This window comes from Protopterus annectens, chromosome 8.part0, assembly GCF_019279795.1.
Source record: "Protopterus annectens isolate FY-2018-M chromosome 8.part0, PAN1.0, whole genome shotgun sequence".
In the NCBI taxonomy this organism is placed as follows: Eukaryota; Metazoa; Chordata; order Ceratodontiformes; family Protopteridae; genus Protopterus; species Protopterus annectens.
The window spans coordinates 1,394,158,624-1,394,179,440 of NC_056741.1; the positions used below are offsets into that span (position 1 = coordinate 1,394,158,624).

Sequence of the window (20,817 nt, forward strand, 5' to 3'; positions counted from 1 at the left end):
TTTTTTGTTTCAGAATTTATTTCCTTCAGAATATGCATGCTAACTCATAGGTTCATAGGTGTGTACTAGGCTAATAGCCCTGGAACCTTTACAAGCCTAGCCCATAGAAATGCCCTGGCATTGTGCCACCTGACATTAGTTCGCAGTGTCTCTATCAAGTAGAGCCACTGGAGTGATCCCCGGGGTGAACCTTCTACTTCCCATTCACTTATCAAGATTTCTGTTGAAGAGGGCCAGTGAGGTGCTCTACTTGACATGTATGGGAAGTCTATTCCAGAGCATGGGCAGTCTCTGAGTTATGAACCAAAGTGGAACAAAACAACAATAACTTTTAGAATAGCAAACGTAGATCCCCTGGACTCGAGCCGTGAATCAGAAGCAAACTCGCCTGTTGCTTTTTGTCACACAACTTTATTCGATAACTGCCAGCACCACAAAGTACATCTAGTAAGAATGGTTGAGCGCTTTCATCTGCATTTACCAGATTTCTTCAGAACCATTTCCCCTAACATGTCACTTCCTTTATATACACACATTTTTGGCGCCAAAAAGTTAATTACATAATTGGTTAAAAACAAAATTGTTAATTAAAAACAAAATCACTCAATTAACATTTGTTGAGAATAAAAATACAATAAAAGTCACAAAATATGTATATTAACCACTGTCATAAAATGTACTATATACTAGTACTAAAGTGCTTTTATACAGTGCATGATACATTTCATTATTGGGTCCCTTATACTATCTACCCTATGCTAAAATTTTGAATTTATAAATTCATAGTAAATATATATAAATAAGTAAAAATATATATTGTGTGTTAATGTATAAAATATATATATAAAATGTACTGGCTGATGAAATTTCCTTACTCTAATGCCAAAAAGGCTTGATACTTATATGGTCATTTATACCGGGGATGTGGCATCTAAACATATCTGCCACTTACTTTCTAACCAAGCTAAATATATTTTCCAATTTCCTCCTCTGTCATTTACCTCTACCTGGTCTATAATAGCAAATTTAAAACTATGTTCACTTCCTTTTCTATAATGTGTCTACTTAGAGCGTTCTTAGTATCTCCTTTCCTAATACTATACAGGTGCTCGATATACGAAGTTTTGAATTTCCTCTCAGTCTTTCCTATATAGTATACGCCGATTTCTCACACTCAGCAATATACACAATACGCTGTGTATTGCAATTACCCTTCTTAGGGTATACTACAGATTTCACAATATTCTTAAGTCTCATCCTACATTTTGTGTTAATATATTTACACTGACTACATGCACCACAACTCGTGAGTGCCCTTCCTACTGTTTCCTGTGTAGGCCTTTTTCTTAGTCTCTATTATTCTTTTAAATTCAAACCTGTTTTATATACTATAGAGGGTTTCGTACCTAGTATGTTTCCAATAGGTACATTACTAGTAATTATGTCCCAATGTTTCTTTAAAATTTCTGTCATAATGTTGGTATAGGGGTTAAACCTGATGATGCATACTCTATTATCTCGGTCTATTTGGACTTTAGTACTCACCATACTGCCTGTACCCAGTAGTGGTGCATATTTACTACCCCATTCTTTTTTAACATAAGACGTAATGTTGATCAACATATGTTTAGGGTAACCTCTATCTAAAAATAACTTAAAAAGAGTATCTAATTCACTTTGCATAATCTACTTGACATGTATGGGAAGTCTATTCCAGAGCATGGGCAGTCTCTGAGTTATGAACCTGTCCCTCCAGCATGTTCTGTTGATTGTAGTAATGATGAGATCTTTGGAGCGTGTGGTGTGGAGGGATTGGGATTTCTTTAGATGTAGCATTCTAACAGAGCTGGGTCAGACATGGCTTTGTAAATCAAGCAGAGATTGCCTCTTAGCAGATGATATGGGACAGAGAATAGCAGGATTTTTTTTAGTCTGTCTGTGTAGGACATATGTTTAAGGCCTAGGATCCTCTTCATGAGATACTTTTGTGGCCTTACCAGCTGTTGCAGGTGTCTAGTGAGGTACATGCCAAATGGGGCATTATACTCTATGACTGGTCTTATGACTGGTCTAATGAGGGAAGAGTAGAGAGAAATGATGACCTATTTCTCCCTGGATGCAAAATCCTTGGTAATGAGATGTGCCACATAGAAGGACTTTCTGCCCACAGTGGTAGTCGAAGGAGAGGTTGCTGTCAACCTGTGTCCCTAGATCTCTTATAATGCCTTCATTGTTCAGTGGGCTCCAATCAATGTGATAATTAGTGGGAACTGACTTTTTCCCAAAGGGGATGAGGACGCATTTTTTGGCATTAAACTTAAGGCCATGGTTTCAACACCAGTCATTGGTCTCAGTGAGGCCTTTCTGTAGGATGTCTGCATCACTTGGGGAGTTAATAATGGCTCCCAGCTTACAGTCATGTGTGAACTTGGTCAGCTAGAGCCCCTCCATGTTGGCCTGGACTTCTGAGAAGTAGATGCCAAACAGGAGAAGACCCAGGACCGATCCCTGTGGGACTCCACTCATGACTGGTTGGCAGTCTGACTTGGAGTCCGCTATTTTCATACTGTGGGTTCCATCTGTGAGCCAATTTGTAACCCACCTAATGATATAGGGGTTGATGTTTAGTTTGGTAAGTTTATCAGTAATTCCTGAATGAGGAATGGCATTAAAGGCCTTGGCCAGATCGAGGTAGGCTGTATGAACTGCCTTACCCTCATCCACAGCTCTGGTGACTGCCTCAAAGAAGTCAACCAGGTTGAGCAGGCATGATCTACCTTTCACAAAACCAAATTGCGTGGGATCTTGAGTTTGGAGATTCCCTGTATCCTTGTTAATTAGGTCCATGATGATGCACTCCATAGCCTTACATATCAGACTCAGGCTAATGGGGCGATAATTTCTAGGGTCTGTAGTCACTCCACCTTTATGGAGAGGGATGACTGTAGCAGTGCACCATTTGGTAGGGACAAATCCTGAAGTGAGGCTGTGAGTGAACAGGGCACACAGATGTGGTGCCAGTTCACTTTGTAATTCATGTAGAACACAGCCAGGGATATTGTCGGGTCCCATGGCAGCTGTATTCTTGGCCTTGGACAATGCAGCTTTAACCTGTGCTGTATAATGCTGGGTGCCTGGCATTCTTCTGGTATTGAGATTGATCCTGTAAGGGTGGGGGAGAGAGGGGTAAAGTTGGCACTGAATCTGTCAGCCAGTATGTTGGCAATATCAAGGTTCTATATTGGAAAAAATAAATATCTCCATGTTTGATGACAGTAATATTAAGAATCTATTATTATTTAAAGAATTTGTATATATTTTAAAATGAAATATTTTGTCCCCTAAGGGGTTAAATGTTGAATTAAATTGGAGTTTTTTTATTTAATTGTTTAATTAGTTTTAATTGTATAATCAACAGTTGTATTTAGGCAGGTGTGTATTTGTAATGTTATACTCTTTGAAGGCTTGTGTAGCTGAGACGTCGGAGGAATAAAGTGTGTTGGTTCACTAGCTAGTGGTTCTTTCTTTATACTTAGTTATTTTGTTGTTCGCTGTGTTGGCAATATCTGTTGGCACAGTATAGGAGGTACCATTGTGCAGTAACTCAGAACAAATCTGGGTATTGCCGTGGAGATTCTTGATATAACTATAAAAGGCTTTGTGGTTGTTTTTAGTGTCTGCTGCAATTCTGCCTTCATGACTGGCATTGGAGTTTTGATGAGAGATCTCAACTTTTTGTTGAAGCTAATAAGGGAATTTTTCCAGTCTTGGGTCTTCACCTTTTACTGCAACAGTTTCTTCCTTCTGTTGTAGAGTTTATTAATGGCAGAGGACCACCAGAGTGGCTTCCTTTTTTTGGAGGAGAGTGTTTTGGTTCTGTTGGGTATGGCTAGTTCCATGCAATTATGTATGTGTTTGTACAGTGCATTGGTGTATGATTCGGCAGTCATGTATCTATTTTCCATTGGCATGGGTGCCGTGAAGTTAGCCACCTCTGTTTTTAGGAGTCCAAAGTCAGCTTTGGAGAAGTTGTTCATGGTGGATACCTTTGCGGGAGGTGTGGATGAGATGTAGATTTCCATGGTGATTAGTTTGTGGTCGGATCTAACCAGGGACGAATTGACTATTGATATAGAACAATGGTTGCCCATGTTAGTAATAACCAGGTCAAGGATGTTGCTTCCTCTAGTGGGGGTAAGAATGAGCTGGTCCAGGGCATTGGAATTGATGAATTTCAGGAAGCATTGGGCCAGTGCATTGGTGCATGAGTAGTTTTCCCAGTTGATGGAGGGGTAGTTGAAGTCACCTAGTATGAGAGTGTTGGGCTGGACCTTAATAGTTTCCAGGGTGCTTAGGAATGTGGAGTGAGAGTCTTGGGACATGGTTGGGGACCTATAGCAGGCTACGACCTGAATCACTGTCTTACCCAATGTTAGTTGTACCTGGAGTATCTCAGATGTGTTATGACGGGCTACTAGTTGGAGGTGTGCATATCCTTTATGAATATGGAGACACCACCGCCTTTGGAGCTTCGGTCCATGTTCTCAGGCCAAAAGATGTGGAATGAGTTACAGCCTGGTAGCACAGGGTTGCTTTCTTCTGCTTTAAACCAGGTCTCCGTTACAGCACGAATGTCGATATTCTCCATTTTGAGGAGTGCTTTGAGCAAGTGCATTTTGAGGTTTAGACTTCTAGCGTTGAGCAGCATGAACCTCATATTGCATTTATTTATAGCTGTTACAGTGGTAGTTTGGTCTGTGAAACACTGCCTAAACAAGGCACTGTAGGGATAGCAAGAGCCTTAGCTAGTACCTGAAAACCCAGGGGTGACAGATGCAGGCCATCTCTGGCAAAGCATCGAGGCCCATCAGTCATGTCATGCCAAGCAGACAGATACTGGATTCCCTTAGAATGACACCGGAAACTTGGCCAATTGCTGAAGTCAATAATTTTCTGTTTGTACTGCAGTGTCATTCTGGGTGGTGGTAGGATGCTGCTCAGGGTTAGGGTCATACCTGCGTGGGATACATAATCTGAGAGCTCCACCATGTCTCTTTTCATGTAGTCCAGGGAGGTGCATCTCAGGTCATTCACACCCACATGGACAATGACAGAGTCATACTTGTTCTGGAGTGACCTGAGTGCATGTGTTATGTGTTGGATTCTGGCACCTGATAGCTGACTGTTACTCTCTCCTTATTCAGCCTAGTGAGTGGGACATCAGTGTGCCTCACTATTGAGTTGTGTATTGGGCAAGCTGTTTTGTCTTAGGGGCTTAGGTTGAGGGGCACACTGTGTAGGTAAGCTATGTGTCTTATGCTTTGTGCTGTGTTGTGGTGATTGAGTGCATTTCTGCCTTGGAGGTCTCTGTTGTTTGGATAGATTTCTATTGAGAGCCTCCACGAAGGTGGGTGTGTGGTTTGTGTTTTTATGTGACGGTAGTGATGGTGGGTGTTCTAGAGGGCTGTGTTCCATGTGGAGTGGTGCAGGTGCTGACCTTCTCCTCTTGGCCAGGTATTCTGGTGTTGGCTGGAGAGTGCATGGCTTCCAGTTTGGAGATATAAGTGCATTTCTCACAAGTCTGAGTGTTGGGAGGTAAGAGGAGAGGATTGTCTGTGTACATGACACAGTTGCTACACGGCCTCAGAATTCCCAAGTTCACCAGGTTAATGGGAGAAAGCACAGAGAACTGATCTTTAGACATGCCTGGAGGGATGGTCATCATTACTAAGTACTGGAGCTGTTTCCTTGTAGGACATCTAGTGCTTATAGCACTTATGTGTAGTACAATATTGGCTACAAACAGCCTGATGAAGTGCTAGGCAAATAAGCTAATTAAAGTGCAAGAGAGAAGAGAACTAGCAGGATTTAAGGGAAAAGTTGAAGAGCAGACTTTCTGGCACCGGTAATAGTGTACCCCAGCTTAGTGTACGCAAACACAGGCTTTTAAACCAGAAAATTGAAAAGGATAGAAAAACTGCCCAAATGGCCAGTGGCCAATAAATTACAATTTCAGAGCCAGAAACCACTCCTCTTGTGGTAGATAGGCTACCTGGTGCTTACCACTCCCACTGATAAGCTGGAAGGCTTCCTTCTAACACAGAAAGGTCTGGAGAACTCAGAAACTTACAAAATAGTCCTTGATACAGCAAATCTGTATCTGGATTACTCTAGTAACAGGAAAGGCGGGAAACAATCTTAGAACTTTTTTTTGCAGAAAAAAACGTTAAAACAGTAATAAAAATGGTTTACCTTTACAACACCGAATCACAGTGGTCCGATTGCTCATATGAGCGAATCGTAACCAAGAAAATCAAAACACCGACAGTTTTACATGTTCGAAAAAAAATCGAAAAACAGATTAGCTGATTTTCGAACATAAATGTTGAAAAACGAATGTAACCCCCCACACCCCCCTACTTTAATATCCTAACTCTGAGATCACACTACAGTGGGGAAAGGGACCATTTTCCGATCCCCACTATAGTGCAGTCTGCCTCAAAATGGTGAATGTACAGTGAGTGAATGTCAATGTGCATTCACTCATTACACATTCAAACCTTTTTCTGTTCTGCGTTTGCAAATTTTGCAAACTGCCTTTTGGACAATTGCTGTTCGCCCTTGTGCAATACGCACACATGAAGGTAAACCAATAAAAATACTTTAAATGCAGGGCAAGCTAGCACACTTTGTGTAGGAATATCAAAGCAAATACAGTTAAAATAAATGCACTTAAATGAAAAAATGACTTAAATCAAATGCAGAAAGCAGTATAATCAGAAAAAAAAAATGGAGGCACTTAAAGTCGCTCTCTTTTCTGTTGCTCTTGTCTGCAGGATGCCAAAACAGGATCCGCTGAGCTTAAACAAGCGCAAACCCGCACAAACACAGGCTTTTAAACCAAAAGTTGAAAGGGATAGAAAAACTGTCCTAACAACCAATAAACTACAATTCAGAGCCAGAAACCACTCCTCTTGTGGTAGATAGGCTATCCAGTGCTTACCAATCCCACTGATAAGCTGGAAGGCTTCCTTTTAACACAGAAAGGTCTGGGGAACTCAGAAACTTACAAAATAGTCCTGGATACAGCAAATCTGTATCTGAACTACTCTAGTAACAGGAAAGGCGGGAAACAAGCTTAGAACTTTTTTGTTTGTTTTTTTGCAGAACAAATAGTTAAAACAGTCATTCAAGCAACTTTCTGATTTTGTAAGAGCAGTATTTAAAATCTGTTACTATTTTTGAGCCTAAGTTCCCCCCACTTTGTTTTAGTCATTTATCCAGATGTTTTGAGTTAAGAGGTCGAGAGGTATACAGATCTCTTTGCTGCTGCTGCTGCCACTGCTCAGTCAGTCTCGCTCTTGATACACACACACACACACACACACACACACACACACACACACACACACACACACACACACACACACACACACATCCACTTTCATGCATACAAGTTTGCATACACTCACACATGCAGACAGAATCATAAACTCACATACACACCCATGCACACAGAAACACATTTGCACTTCAAAAAATGCATGCTAATCTTGTTATTCAAGCAAGTCTGTAATTTTTTAAGAGAAATATTTAAAATTTATTCTTATTTTTGAACCCACTTTATTTTAGGCTTTATCCAGATTTCTTGAGCTAAGAGGTTGAGAGGTATACGTACCTCTTTACTGCTGCTGCCACTGCTTTCTCACACACACACACACACACACACACACACACACACACACACACACACACACACACACACACAGTTCCACCTTCATGCATGCATCACACACACAGACAGAAACATAAACACACTCGCACAGAAACACACTTCCTCTTTCATGCACACAAGCACTCACATGCTCACAGATGCAGACAGAGACATAAACATGCATAAATGCACTTTTCTTTCTTGTTTCTTTTAATTTTTACACTCGCCAAACAACAAAAGCACTGCTAAGTGAGTATAAAATAATGGCTTGATTGATATCACTCTCACTTTCATTCACACATTCACACACTTTTCTATTTTTTTAATACACACATGTTAAGTTGTCAATCTCGCCTTCATTCTTGCTTGATGGGTTCGGAGCAGATCCCTCGGCTCCGACTCGGCACTTGCTAAGCTCGAGAGTCACTTTTACCAGCTCGAGGCAGCCCCATATCCCATGATGCAAGGCGGTAAGTACCCAGATCTCGTTTGCCGCTTCGCTTATGAGGTCCTCCTTTTACCAGCTCCTGGTAAGTGATTCACTTTTTTGATATTTCAGCCCCTTTTTGTAAAAAAACCTTTAATTGTTAGTTATAAGTTAATTATATAGATTTTCTGACAGAAAATCCCTGTCTCTTCTAATTTTTTTTTAGTCAAACTTTACCCATCCCATCCCCTCCCTGTTAGGGTGTGTGTGTTTGTTTTATAGGAATACCTTTTTGGTATTTTATTTAATTTAATTTTGACTGGTGTGTGTGTGTGTGTTTTGTGAAGCACCATGTCAAAGGAGAGGGTCTCAGGTTTTAAGAAGTGTGACTCGTGCTGTCAGAAGATGTCTCTGACAGACGGTCACACTTCTTGCCTGTATTGCCTGGGGCCTCTTCACCTGCAGGACTCCTGTGCTATTTGTCATTCCTTCAGCCATTGAGTCCTGCAGGAAAGACGTAACAAGCTGATACTTAGGGGCCTTCTTAAGCCGGAGGGCTCTCCGGCTAAGTCGGCTCCATCAAAATCAGCCAAATCTTCCAAGGCCCAGGCTTCTGTGTCTAAGCCTGCGGCCTCGGCTCCGACTCGTTCCGAGTCGAGATCGGCTCCGGCTGGAGCCGATTCTGGCTTGACAAAGCCTTCGGCACCGATGGCTATCGGTGCCGATTCTGCATCGACCACTTCGGTGTCGGCTCCGATCGGTTCCGACCACCATGTGGCACAGGCATCGGTGTCGGCTCCGATCGGCTCCGACACCGTTACTTTTGTGGTTGTATTGGCTCCGGCTGGAGCCGATGCATCGAGGCTTCCTGTCGGCTCCGATAAGTCTTCGGCTCCGACAGGATCTATAGTATCGGTTCCGATGGCTCATTCCAGGAAGAGGTCGAGGTCTCCTTCCTTGGAGCCGATACTTTCGGCTCCGGCTTCACCTCTCCTTTCGGAACGGAGCCATCGGAGCCGATCTTCAAGGTCATCCAGACTTTCAGACCATGACCTAGAGAGAGTGGTCAGCAGATTACTTAAGTCACAGGTACTGGCCCAAATGTTACATAGTCCGTCTCAACAGACGACTGTTGGTCCACACCCCGTTACAGTTCCTCCTTCAACTCTACCCCAGAGCTTGGAGTTGGAGTCTTCGAATGGTTACTGCTACGGCTGGAGGACGGATACCCCCTTCTGTTCCTTCAGCCTCTACTCTTATCTCCTCTTGAGACCTTCCTTAGAGGGATTCGTGGTCGGGCTTCCATGGTCTCCTCCGAGGGGTGAGTGGCATCGGACCCTTGTCCGAACCCGCTCTTCCCCTTGGAGCCTCGGCCTTGGTGAGCTCGGCTCCGACATCTGCCTCGGAGACTTCCCTTTCGGTGGTCCCTGGAGTTCCTAGTTCTTCGGAACAGGTTCTCTCGGACCTGCCTGGGAGGGGAGCATTCGAGGTGATGAAGAGTGTGCTGGCCACTGGTATCAGTCAGCAGTCTGTTCCCATAGCTCCTCCCTCTATAGTACCTGTTGACATCTCTGCCACTTCTCTTGCTACAGGACCCAGAGATCCTCCGCCTCAGGTTTCCCCATTGGGAATTTCCCCCTCTTCCGAGGATTCTCCTGATGTTTCGGGAGATCCTCCTAGGAAGAGGACTTGTAAGAGGAAACATGTAGACTCCTCCGAGTCTGTCACTTCGGATACTGACTTTGATGAGTCAGAGGGATCCCCTAGATCCCCCTCTGAGGATGTCTCCTTCTCAGACATCCTAGAACTCCTTAAACAGAGGGAAACTGGCCCACCAACAATCCCTCTGAGGATGAGTCAGTATACCTAGAGGCGTTTGGATCTCGGCCCTCCACCTCCTGGGTGTCTCCGCCTTCGACCCCTTATGCAGGTTATTGCACGAAGGCGTGGGCAGCTCCTGACTCTGTAGAGCCAGTCCCTAGGAGGCCTTCAAAATTTATCACTGCCCGTGTGACAAGCAATTCCTCACTAAGGGTGTCCCGCTGATGCCATGGTGGTGGCTGCGCCACCAAGAAGGAACTTGCAGATCCTTCCGTGCCGTCCATCCTCCTAATAAGGACTCTAGGACCATGGATAGGTACAGTAAGCGGATGTTTTCCTCAGCGACCTTTGCTATGCGTTCGCTGAATTACCTATGTCACTTCACCAGACTCCAGAGGGATATCCTTAAGGAGCTGGGTGATGTAGTACAGGATCCTACAGCTGCAGGGGCTCAAGAAAAATTGCTTCGCAGCTAGGAACCCTTAATTCCATTGCAAACTCCTCCATGCGGCTAATATCTTATGCTGCTGATGGAGCGAGTAGAGCCGCAGGTACAGGTGTGGCTCTTAGACGCCAAGCCTGGATGCGGCTATGTGATTTTGGATCCCTTTAAGGCGTCCTTCACAAATTCTCCCTTTGATGGGTCAGCTTTGTTTGGCCCTCAGGTGAAGGAAACTTTGACCAGGTGCGAACAGGACGGCAAGACTCTTTCTGCTGTAGGAGTCCGTTTTTCCACCCCTTCTAGACCTTATCCCAAAGGACAGAAAGGTGGGAAAATGTGGTTCCGTAAATCCCAAGGAGTCACGCCCGGATTCACGTGGTCAGTTTACCCCTAGAGGCAGAAGGGGTAACAACAACAGACGCCGCTCTAGAGGCAGAGGGGGTCCAAAAAACCAGGGAAACAGAGAGCCTCTCTCTGACAAGCCCTTTCAGCATCCCTGAGATGTTGCCCGGCTGTCCCTCCTTGGAGGCAGTCGGGGGAAGATTATCACTGTACCCAGAAGCCTGGCATTCCCTCACTCAAGACAGATGGGTACAGTCGATCATATCCAAGGGTTACACAATTCCTTTCGAGGAAAGTCCCTTCCCCTCAAATTCTCTTCCAGATGTACCACCCAGTCTAAGGGAAATTGCAGAGTTAGAAGTCTCAAAACTACTGCAAAAAAGAGCCATTCAGCCAGTTACAACAGACCATTCAGAGCCCGGAATCTACTCAAGGTTCTTTTTGGTCCCCAAAAAGACGGGAGACTGGAGACCAATATTGGATCTCAGCAGACTCAACAAGTCTGTCAGGAAGACAAGATTCCGAATGGTCACTCTTCAGTCAATTCTGCCCTTCTTACAGAAGGACAACTGGATGTGCTCAATAGATCTTCAGGATGCGTACTATCACATCAAAATTCACAGACGCTCCAGGAGATTTCTCCGCTTTCGGCTGGGGTCCAGTCATTTCCAGTTCAGAGCCTTGCCCTTTGGTCTCACTACAGCCCCCAGAGTGTTCACCAAATGCATGGCAGTGGTCACGCACACCTGAGACGTCAAGGATTCCAGGTGTTTCCGTATCTCGACGACTGGCTCCTGTCAGCCACCACCAGGCATCAGCTTACACAAGCCAGGGATTACACAATAAACCTTTGTTCTCATTTGGGCATCTCGATCAACTTCAAAAGTCATCCTTATCGCCCTGCCAGTCTATTACCTTCATAGGCGCAAACTTAAACACTGTTCGGATGTCAGCTACCCTTACAGATCAAAGAGTTTCAGACATTCAGAGTCATGTCAGAATCATTCTGGCCAACAAGAAAGTACAGGCCAGAATGGTTCTAAAGGTATTAGGTCTCATGGCTGCGGCCATTACTCTTCTTCCCTGGCTCGATTCTACATGCCTTCTTCAGTGGATGCTGTTCACACAATGGTCATACCAACAACTTCCAATGCGTCACCAGATTCTAGTGACACAGACATGCAAAGAGCATCTTGCTTGGTGGATCACATCTCTTCAGGTTCACCAAGGCAGGTACTTTGTACCCCCATCCCCGATAGCCACTGTCACCACGGATGCCTCCCTGATCGGGTGGGGGGGTCATTATCAGGGCAGGATGGTTCATGGGACGTGGCAGCCGTTCGAGTACCATCTGCACATAAATGTCCTGGAGATGAGAGCAGTGCTTTTAACGTTGCAAGCCCTCAACGACTTTCTTCCCGTAGGGACAATTGCAGTCCACACAGACAACATGTCTGTAGTTTGGTATATCAACAAACAGGGCGGAACCAAGTCCTACCCCTTGTGTCGAGAAGCGCTCAGACTATGGCAATGGGCGATCTCCTCTCATCGGTTTCTGGTAGCAACGCATATCCCTGGGAAAACCAACATTGTAGCGGACAGATTGAGCAGAGCTATTCTCATGCCTCACGAGTGGTCTCTCAAGCAATCTATAGCGGAAGAGATTTTTCTGGAATGGGGTCGTCCATGCTGCGATCTTTTTGCTACTCCCCAAAACAGCAAATGTCCAGACTTCTTCTGCCTCTTCCCTCCATCAGGCCATCCCCAGAGACGCTCTGACCCAGGATTGGCCCCAGGGACTTCTTTATGCCTTCCTCCATTTCCTCTGATCCCTCAGGTTATCCAGAAAGCTACCGCTTTGAGAGCCAAATTGATTCTCATTGCCCCTTACTGGCCTCGACAAGTTTGGTTTCCGTTCCTCCATCATCACCTTTTGGTGCAGCCGTGGCATCTGGACCCAGTGCCAGATCTTCTGATTCACCAATCGGGTCAGCTGCACCGGTCAATCCCTTCTCTCAACCTCACAGCATGGTTGCTCCACTTCCTTCCTTAGCCAGGCTTCCTTTGATCTCTAACCCAGTTAGAGACATCATAGTAACCGCTAAAATCCTCTACCAGGAGGATTTATACAAGCAAATGGAAACGTTTCTCTTATTGGGCTAAGGCCAAGAATATTGATCCTTTTACTGCCCCTGTTCAGGCAGTCCTGGACTTTTTAGCAGAGATTTTTTATGCAGGCTTCTCTTCTTCCACAGTCAGAGTTCAATTGGCTGCTATTTCCAATTTTCATGTCGGTATAGCAGATCATAATATTATGTCCCATAGGCTCTGCAGGGCCTTCTTGAAAGGAATTTTCCTACTAAAGCCTCCAATCAGGAATCCTCCTCCTCAGTGGGATCTAAATTTAGTGCTGACATCCTTGATTCTTCCTCCCTTCGAGCCAGCTGTTTCTTGTTCCCTGAAATATCTTTCTTGGAAAACTTTATTCCTAGTGGCTATTACATCGGCCAGGAGGGTGTCTGAACTTCATGCTCTTTCGGTTCGACCCCCCTATTTGGTTTTTCACAAAGACAGAGTATCTTTGAGAACTAACCCAACCTTTTTGCCTAAGGTCGCTTCAAAGAACAATTTGAATCAATCCATTGATCTCCTGTATTTTTCCCCAACTAGTCAGATAGAGCTGTACAAAAGCTACATTGTCTTGATGACCACCGTCTCCTTAGTTATTATTTGCTCAGAACAAAAAATTTAGAAAATCTGATCAACTTTTTGTTTCCTATGCGGATAATAAAAAGGCCTTCCTGTTTCTAAAGTGACTTTGTCTAGATGGCTTTCTTCGGTCATCTCTGAAATTTATCTGCTCGGGAAAACAGCTGTGCTCAAAACCTAAAGCACATTCAACTAGGAGCTTAGCTACTTCTACAGCCTTTCAAGCTAGACTTCCTTTAGACACTATTTGTGCAGCGGCCACTTGGGCCACTCCTCACACTTTTGTTTCCCATTACAAATTGGACTTGGCCTCCAGGGACAGAGCCAGTTTTGGCTCTACAGTCCTCAAGAGTTTGTTCCATTGAGCCACCCAGGATAGAGGTGCTAGGGGCCGGTCCCATCAAGCAAGAATGAAGGCGAGATTGACAACTTAACATTAAGAAGTTATGTACCTACCATAACGTTCCATGTTAGTTGTCTTCTCTCGCCTTCTTTCTTGCGACCCTCCCTCCTTCCCCCTGGCCTGGACAGACCTTGTTATAAGAAACTGTTATGCTGAAGACCATTCAGACCTGGTCCTTCTTCCATCTGTAGTTTTCTTTCTTCCTTTGGGAAGTATTTTATGCTTGGTGCTATTGCCCTTTGTCATCAAACGAGATCTGGGTACTTACCGCCTTGCATCATGGGATATGGGGCTGCCTCGAGCTGGTAAAAGTGACTCTCGAGCTTAGCAAGTGCCGAGTCGGAGCCGAGGGATCGGCTCCGAACCCATCAAGCAAGAAAGAAGGCGAGAGAAGACAACTAACATGGAACGTTATGGTAGGTACATAACTTCTTATTTTCTTTCTTATGTTTCTTTTTTGTTTAGAGAGTGTAAAATTAAAAGCACTACTTAATGAGCGTAAAAGAATGCCAACTGTTAACTTTCAGTCCTAGCTCCATGGCAGCTTAATATGCTGCCGTGAAGTAGCAGACTAATTTTTGGTGGGTATTACTTGGACATTATCACCTTGCTGGAGAATTTTCATTTTCCAATTAGGTTGCCGATGTACAGGTCGACCATTCTCTAAAAAATGAACGTTCTAGTCAGGCAGGTAGATTTTGTTCAGTGTTGAAAAATAGGGAAAATACTGCTTGAGTGATTTATAATACTTGGGTTATATATTTACTACTTTTGACTAGTTTTGTGTTTCCTGTTTTGTTGCTAACTAAATAATCGATAGATAGCTATGGGGCCACATGAGAGCTGTTAGATTCGTAACTGGCTGGTATATTTAACTATAAGAGGGCTACTTGTCTGGCTGGCAGATCACCTGTTACAGAAGGCTGAATGATGGGTAGGGAGCTATGACTAGCAGGTTTTGGGTAGCTGACTGAAGACTGACACAATGCTCTCTGCTCTGCCTAATATAATGATTGCTGGCTTTTTGTTAGTGATGGTTAGATTTATAGTTTGCAGACAGCTGGGCTGCAAAGTGTCGCTTAGCTGACAAAAGACCGTTTATATTCAGGCACATATTTTTCCATCTGAACAGTGGAATGCAGAATTTAAAGAACAGTTTGCCATTTAATGTTTCAATGCAACATGTAAACTTTCTGAAAAGTTTCCATAAAGTCTTTATTCTTGTTTATTTGTGTAAGACATGCCTTTGTAGCAACTTTAACTGTGTGCACCTCAAAAAATGCACTAAGTGTTGGTTATCTGTCTGGGGACTAAAGCAAACCATAGGCTCTGCAGTGGTTTTCAGATTAAGGAGGCACGAATTTTAGCCCTTTGTGTAACAGGTAATTTTATATGTGAAACTGTCTGCCCTGTATTATATTGCTTCTCTCATCCTACCCTGGCCTTTAGGAATGTAACACACCTGAAGTCGTAGGAAAACTGTATTTTTTAAACAGCTAATGAACATATGTGAAAGTGATAAAATAAAAATTATTTTAGACTCTTTTTTTTAATTTCAGTTTGCAGTAATAACATGTTTTGATTCCAGACCGTCTGAACCTGCCTAGCTTACTAGTGTTAAACGGCTGTGGGATAACCAGTGCAGGTGATGAGAGTGAAATTGCTGCCTTCTGTGCTCATGTGTCAGAACTTGATCTGTCCCACAATCAATTTGAAGACTGGTTTGAGGTAAATATCACCTTGTCATATTTTGTTCTGGTAAATTATGTAGTAGTTTTGGGATACTGATGTTTCTACTGCTGTAATTTAGGAGTACCCATTGGTCTCAAAATGGACTGATGTGTGTAAATGTAATATGTTTCTTTGCAGCTGTATCTACGTTTCTGTCTTATTTTTATTTTTGTGTGTTTTTCTTTAGGTCTGTTTTAGAGTGAAAGCAGACTATACATATTGGAGCCTTTCTTCCCTCTCTTTTATTCTAAAGGTGGTTTAGTTATTTAGTACATACACAACATGTTTTCATCCTTCTCTTTCCTTCATTGAGTAATTTTCAACTGGTAGGTGGGCTGAATTGAATTGGCCCATTTTCAACTAAAGCAAGAGTAATTTTTGCAAACTAGAAAGGTCAAACCTGACAGGAAAAACAGCCTTTAGGCATGAGGAGTATGCAGAAAAATCAACAAGAAATAGCACTTCTGCTTCTTTCTTTAATGAACACCTTTATTCACTAAACAGAATTCATGTTTACAATCTTATCCACATATACAGTCTTTGTATCAGTGGTACATAACCAACCCTCTTCTCTCCAAAAAGCGATTTACCATGTCGTAATCTGTTGAGAATTTTCCTCTAGTTTAGTTCAAATTTTCAAAATAACAACCTATATATATTTCATTTGTTTCCATTATCAATTTAATATAGCATTCTTTTCTGCTTTTTCCTTCTTTATTTCTACAATCATTTTACAAAATAGTGTACTTTATACACTTTAAAAATAACTTTCTAAACTAATTGGACGCTTACCATAGTAAATATTTCTGTAATGAGGAATAATTATAATTGCACTTTTAAAACCCTTCTTTCATTCTCTAAACTTCACATCTTGGCTTAAAGCCAGAAGCCATGTCCATCAAAACTGTGCTTCTGTTACTGCATGATACCACTTTTGTTGGGTATTTGTTTCTCTCTCTTTCTCTCTCTCTCCTAGAGCTTCGTTACCCAGAGGGTGAAAATGTTTAAAATAATGGACTACCCTTTAAAGAATGTTACCTCCTTGTAGAAATCTTCAGTATTGTTGCCTAACCAGAAAGATCTAGTAGTCGGCCAATGAGAGAGACTAAGAGGGATTTTCTCAGTAATCTTGTGATTGTTCTCAGAACCTCATTTCACTTTAGGATATTCTAATATCAGAGCTGTTATCTTTAAACCTGTGTTTAAATTTTTAGGTTACCATGATCCCCACTGACATCCTTGTTCCACTGAAAAACTTCCATTCTAGTAAAGGAGACTCTACTATATACATAAATGTTTGCGATTGACATTTTTTGACAAAAAATTATCTCTTAGAAAAATTATATTTGTGTAGTTGCTTCTGGCTTTAACAGTTATGAATTACCAGTGTTGAATCCAGAGCTTATCTAAACAATCCTATCTTGGTTTGTGATTTACTGTGGAGTTGACTGGTAAGAAAACTTTTATTTGAATTTGTATATTATTTTTTACCACTGTTTTCGTCAGTCCGAGCTCTAGAGTTTTGCTTACAATAAGTATTTTTTTTCTATTTAGAATTGTTTTCTGTTAAAATTGTTTTCTCTCAATTTTTTTTTATTTTTCAAATACATTTGAATGAATTCCATAGTATTTATACATAACATATTAAATAACTATGTACACTATTTATATTAGCCTGACACTATTACAGATCTTAATGTATACAGTTACTTTATAAGTATGTCCAATCCATTATCAGAGTATCTGATCAATTATTGTGTAGTGTCAATCAACAATAAGACTTTTCCCCAAGGGTTGTTGATAAATAGCTTTGGATAAATTTGTAGTTCTTTAATTTTAATTTCCAATAATGCTGTTTTCTTCACTATGCTGTAGAAGTCTTCCAAAGTTGGTATTGTGTTTGTATTCCATCTTCTTGTAATACACTTCTGTGAAATTGCAAGTATAGTCCATACTAGATGCATATTTGACCTATTCAAATGAGGACCTTCGTTCACATCTAATAATACAAGAGGTTTAGTTAAATAAAATGATTCATTAAATAAAGCTCGTAAGAAGTTATTAATACCATTCCAAAATGGCTTAATTTTAACACAGTCAAAGAAAATGTGGTTCCAATCTGCATTGTGTACTTGCTCACATCTCCAACATATTCCTTTTATGGAAGAACTAATTTTATTGATTCTATCTGGGGTTAAGAATGCTCTGTGCAAACATTTCCAATTAAAAACTTTCCAGTATTGTGTAAAGGATGTGTATTCTGTTAAAATCTTCTCATAGTATTACTCATACATACATAGTTGAACATAGGTTCATACTAGGCTAACTGCCCTTGTGAGCCATTTTAAGCCTAGCCAGTTATCTCTTGTGAGACTCAAACCCTGCACTTTGTGTTTGTAAGGCAAAAACCTTAACCATTAGGCCACCCTCCCAATCCTTACCTTTTTACACTGTCTGTAAATCTAATTATCATTGTTTGTAACTGATCTTTTTTTTAATTTTATTCTTTTTTCTGTTTTTTACTCAGCTGCGTAGTCATTAATACCATTGCTGGTATCCTTTTTCATTTTTCTCCCTTCTACTATCCAAAAAAAAACAAACTTTCATTTTCCTTCTGTTGCTGATATGTCAAACAATGGACCTTCCAGTTTTAAAAAATGCCATAGGTGTGGGTGTAAATTGCCCCTTTCAGACTTCTGTGTGTTTATTGTTTGGACCCAGACCATCTAATATTATTTATTTTACCAGTTTAGTCATTAATATATGTAACAACAGTTCTTCAAGTCATGCCTGTTGCACAAGTGCAATCATCATCAGTAAGTCTAGATTTACTTCTAATAATGATAAGCAAATCATACAAATTTTAACATGAGGAACACAGATAACCAGTGTTATCAGGTGTTACCTTTAAACATGCACAGCATTCATTACATTGTATAACATGTTTGTGCTTCAGCAAATCATTAATGACATACTCATTTAAGGAATCCATATTCAGCTTCAATCAAATAAAAAATTGTAAAAGGAAAGAATAATCAAAATCAGTAACCACAGAAGTCAAAGAAAATTTAAATCAACTTCTAAGGGAAAAAAATCACACAAGCAGTATATAAATAAATAAATACTAAAGTAAGTACAGTACAGTTGTTGTTTTGACCATACAAGTTTTGAAACTCAGACAAAAAAAGATGTTATGTACTTACCATAATGTTCTACCTGTGTTGTCCACTTTCATTCTCCCTCAACTCTTGGGTTCTGATCTGATCCGATCATCAGATCCATCTCGGCCGTTATTACAGCTTGTGGCCACCAAAAAACTCTCAAGTCACTCCTTTATCCATAATGCAATCCCTAGCATCCCTCAGATCTTGTTTGCTGGTATACATAAGATAAAATGGACTACTGTACAAATCCTAATAGAATGAGTCATATCTGGGGCTCAACCAAAAGCACAGTAGTCTCCCTAAAACCTCCCGTTCTTCCAGAAAGTTACTGTGAAAAAATAAGGTTGGGGGTTAATGGGTGAGAAGTTGAGGAAGAATGAAAATCGACAACACAGACAGAATATTAAGGTAAGTACATAACTTATTTATCTGATGTTGTCAATTTTTATTCTGTCCTCAACTGTTGGGACAGAGTCTCCAGCTACCTAGCTTCCCAGATACTCTAAGGAAGGATATTCCTTAAGAGCAGTTAGCCAAAGGTCACTCTTCCCCTTGAGACCAAATCTAGTTTGTAATGCATAACAGAGGTATGAGGATTTCCCCAAGTTGCTGCTGCACATGTCATCCATGGAAGCCCTAGACAGGAACACTGAAGAAATTGCCATGGACCTAGATCCATGAGCTCTTAGAGGTTTTGGTAAGGGCAGACCCAATTTCTTGTAGATAAACAATATGCAATTTGTCAGCCGTCTGGCTAAGGTTACCTCTGCAAATGACTTTCCTAATTTAAAATCTGCAGAGGACACAAGTAATTGATATGTCTTTCTAATAGCTTTCATTCTATGTAGGTAAAAACATAAGCGTCTGTAGACATCTAATACATGCAACATGTACTCCCCTTTGTTTGCAAATTTAGGAAAGAAGATTGGCAGATTGATCTATTGTTTAATATTGGATTCTGACATCACCTTAGGAAGGAAAGAAGTATTGGTACGTAATGTTACTCTAGCCTTATGAAAAATCAAGTTGGGAGGTTTAGAAGACAATTCTTGAAGTTCTGAAATTCTTCTCGCAGAAGTGATGGCCACTAGAAATATAGTTTTCCAGGTCAAGAAGTTAAGATCACATTTAGCTGCTGGTTCAAAAGAAGAATGAATTAAGGCCTGTAATACCACATTTAAATCCCATAGTAAAGTAGGGTCATTATAAGGAAGTCTTAGTAGGATGATGCCTCTCAAAAATGCTTTACAAATCTTAGATGACACCAAGGAAGAATCCTCAAATCCTGTATGAAAATTAGAGATTGCTGCTAATAATTGTTGAGGCGCTAGCTGCCTCATTAAAAATTGTTGCTAAAAAGTAAAGAACAACTTGCACAGGGATGAGAAGGGATCATTGTGTTTGTGCTATGCCCAAAAAGTGAACCTCTTCTATTTACTTCTATAAAGCTTACTCACAGAAGATTTTATAGGAACACAAAAGAATTTTATGGACTGGGAAGACAGCATCAGTCATCTGACTATTAATGGAATTGGAGAAACCACGCTGTTAGCTTGAGGTTTTAGATATCTGGATGTAGAATGCCTGTTGGGTGAGACAGGAGGTCTGCAATCAGATCCAGAATCTAAGGTGGCTAAATTAGATGAGGCCAAAAAAAGGGGAACCAGATCTGTACAGGCCAGTAAGGTGCAATGAGGATGACTTTGCTCTTCAACCAGAAAGCTTTCTGCAGAAATTTGGGGAATAACGGAGTCAGGGGATAAGCAGAGACCAGGAGGGCAATTGTACACAAGAGTGTCTCTTGGTGATTACCCCAGTGTGTGGATTAGGGCAAAGGAACTACTGCACTTGTTGTTTTGGGGAGATGCAAATATACTGCAGCAAAGCTGGCCCCATTAGTGAAAAGTTGTTTCTGCCACCTTCATGTTGAGTAACCATTCGTGAGGTAGTAAAATGGACCTGCTCAATTTGTCTGCTATCACATTGGACTTCCCTGGAATGTGTGTTGCTATCACAAACCAGTTTGAGTCTCCCATTGCTACACTCTGAGGGCTTCTCAACACA

The 20,817-nt window shown here is 41.7% G+C and overlaps 1 protein-coding gene across 2 annotated transcripts in view; it reads left to right on the forward strand.

The window, feature by feature from the left end:
• TBCEL (tubulin folding cofactor E like) overlaps positions 1–20,817 on the forward strand; it is a 730,316-nt gene that overhangs the window by 305,658 nt on the left and 403,841 nt on the right. For both annotated transcript variants that reach the window (XM_044080979.1, XM_044080980.1), the window contains exon 3: positions 15,447–15,586. In XM_044080979.1, the coding sequence (XP_043936914.1) occupies positions 15,447–15,586 (140 nt within the window). The remainder of the gene's footprint in view (positions 1–15,446; positions 15,587–20,817) is intronic.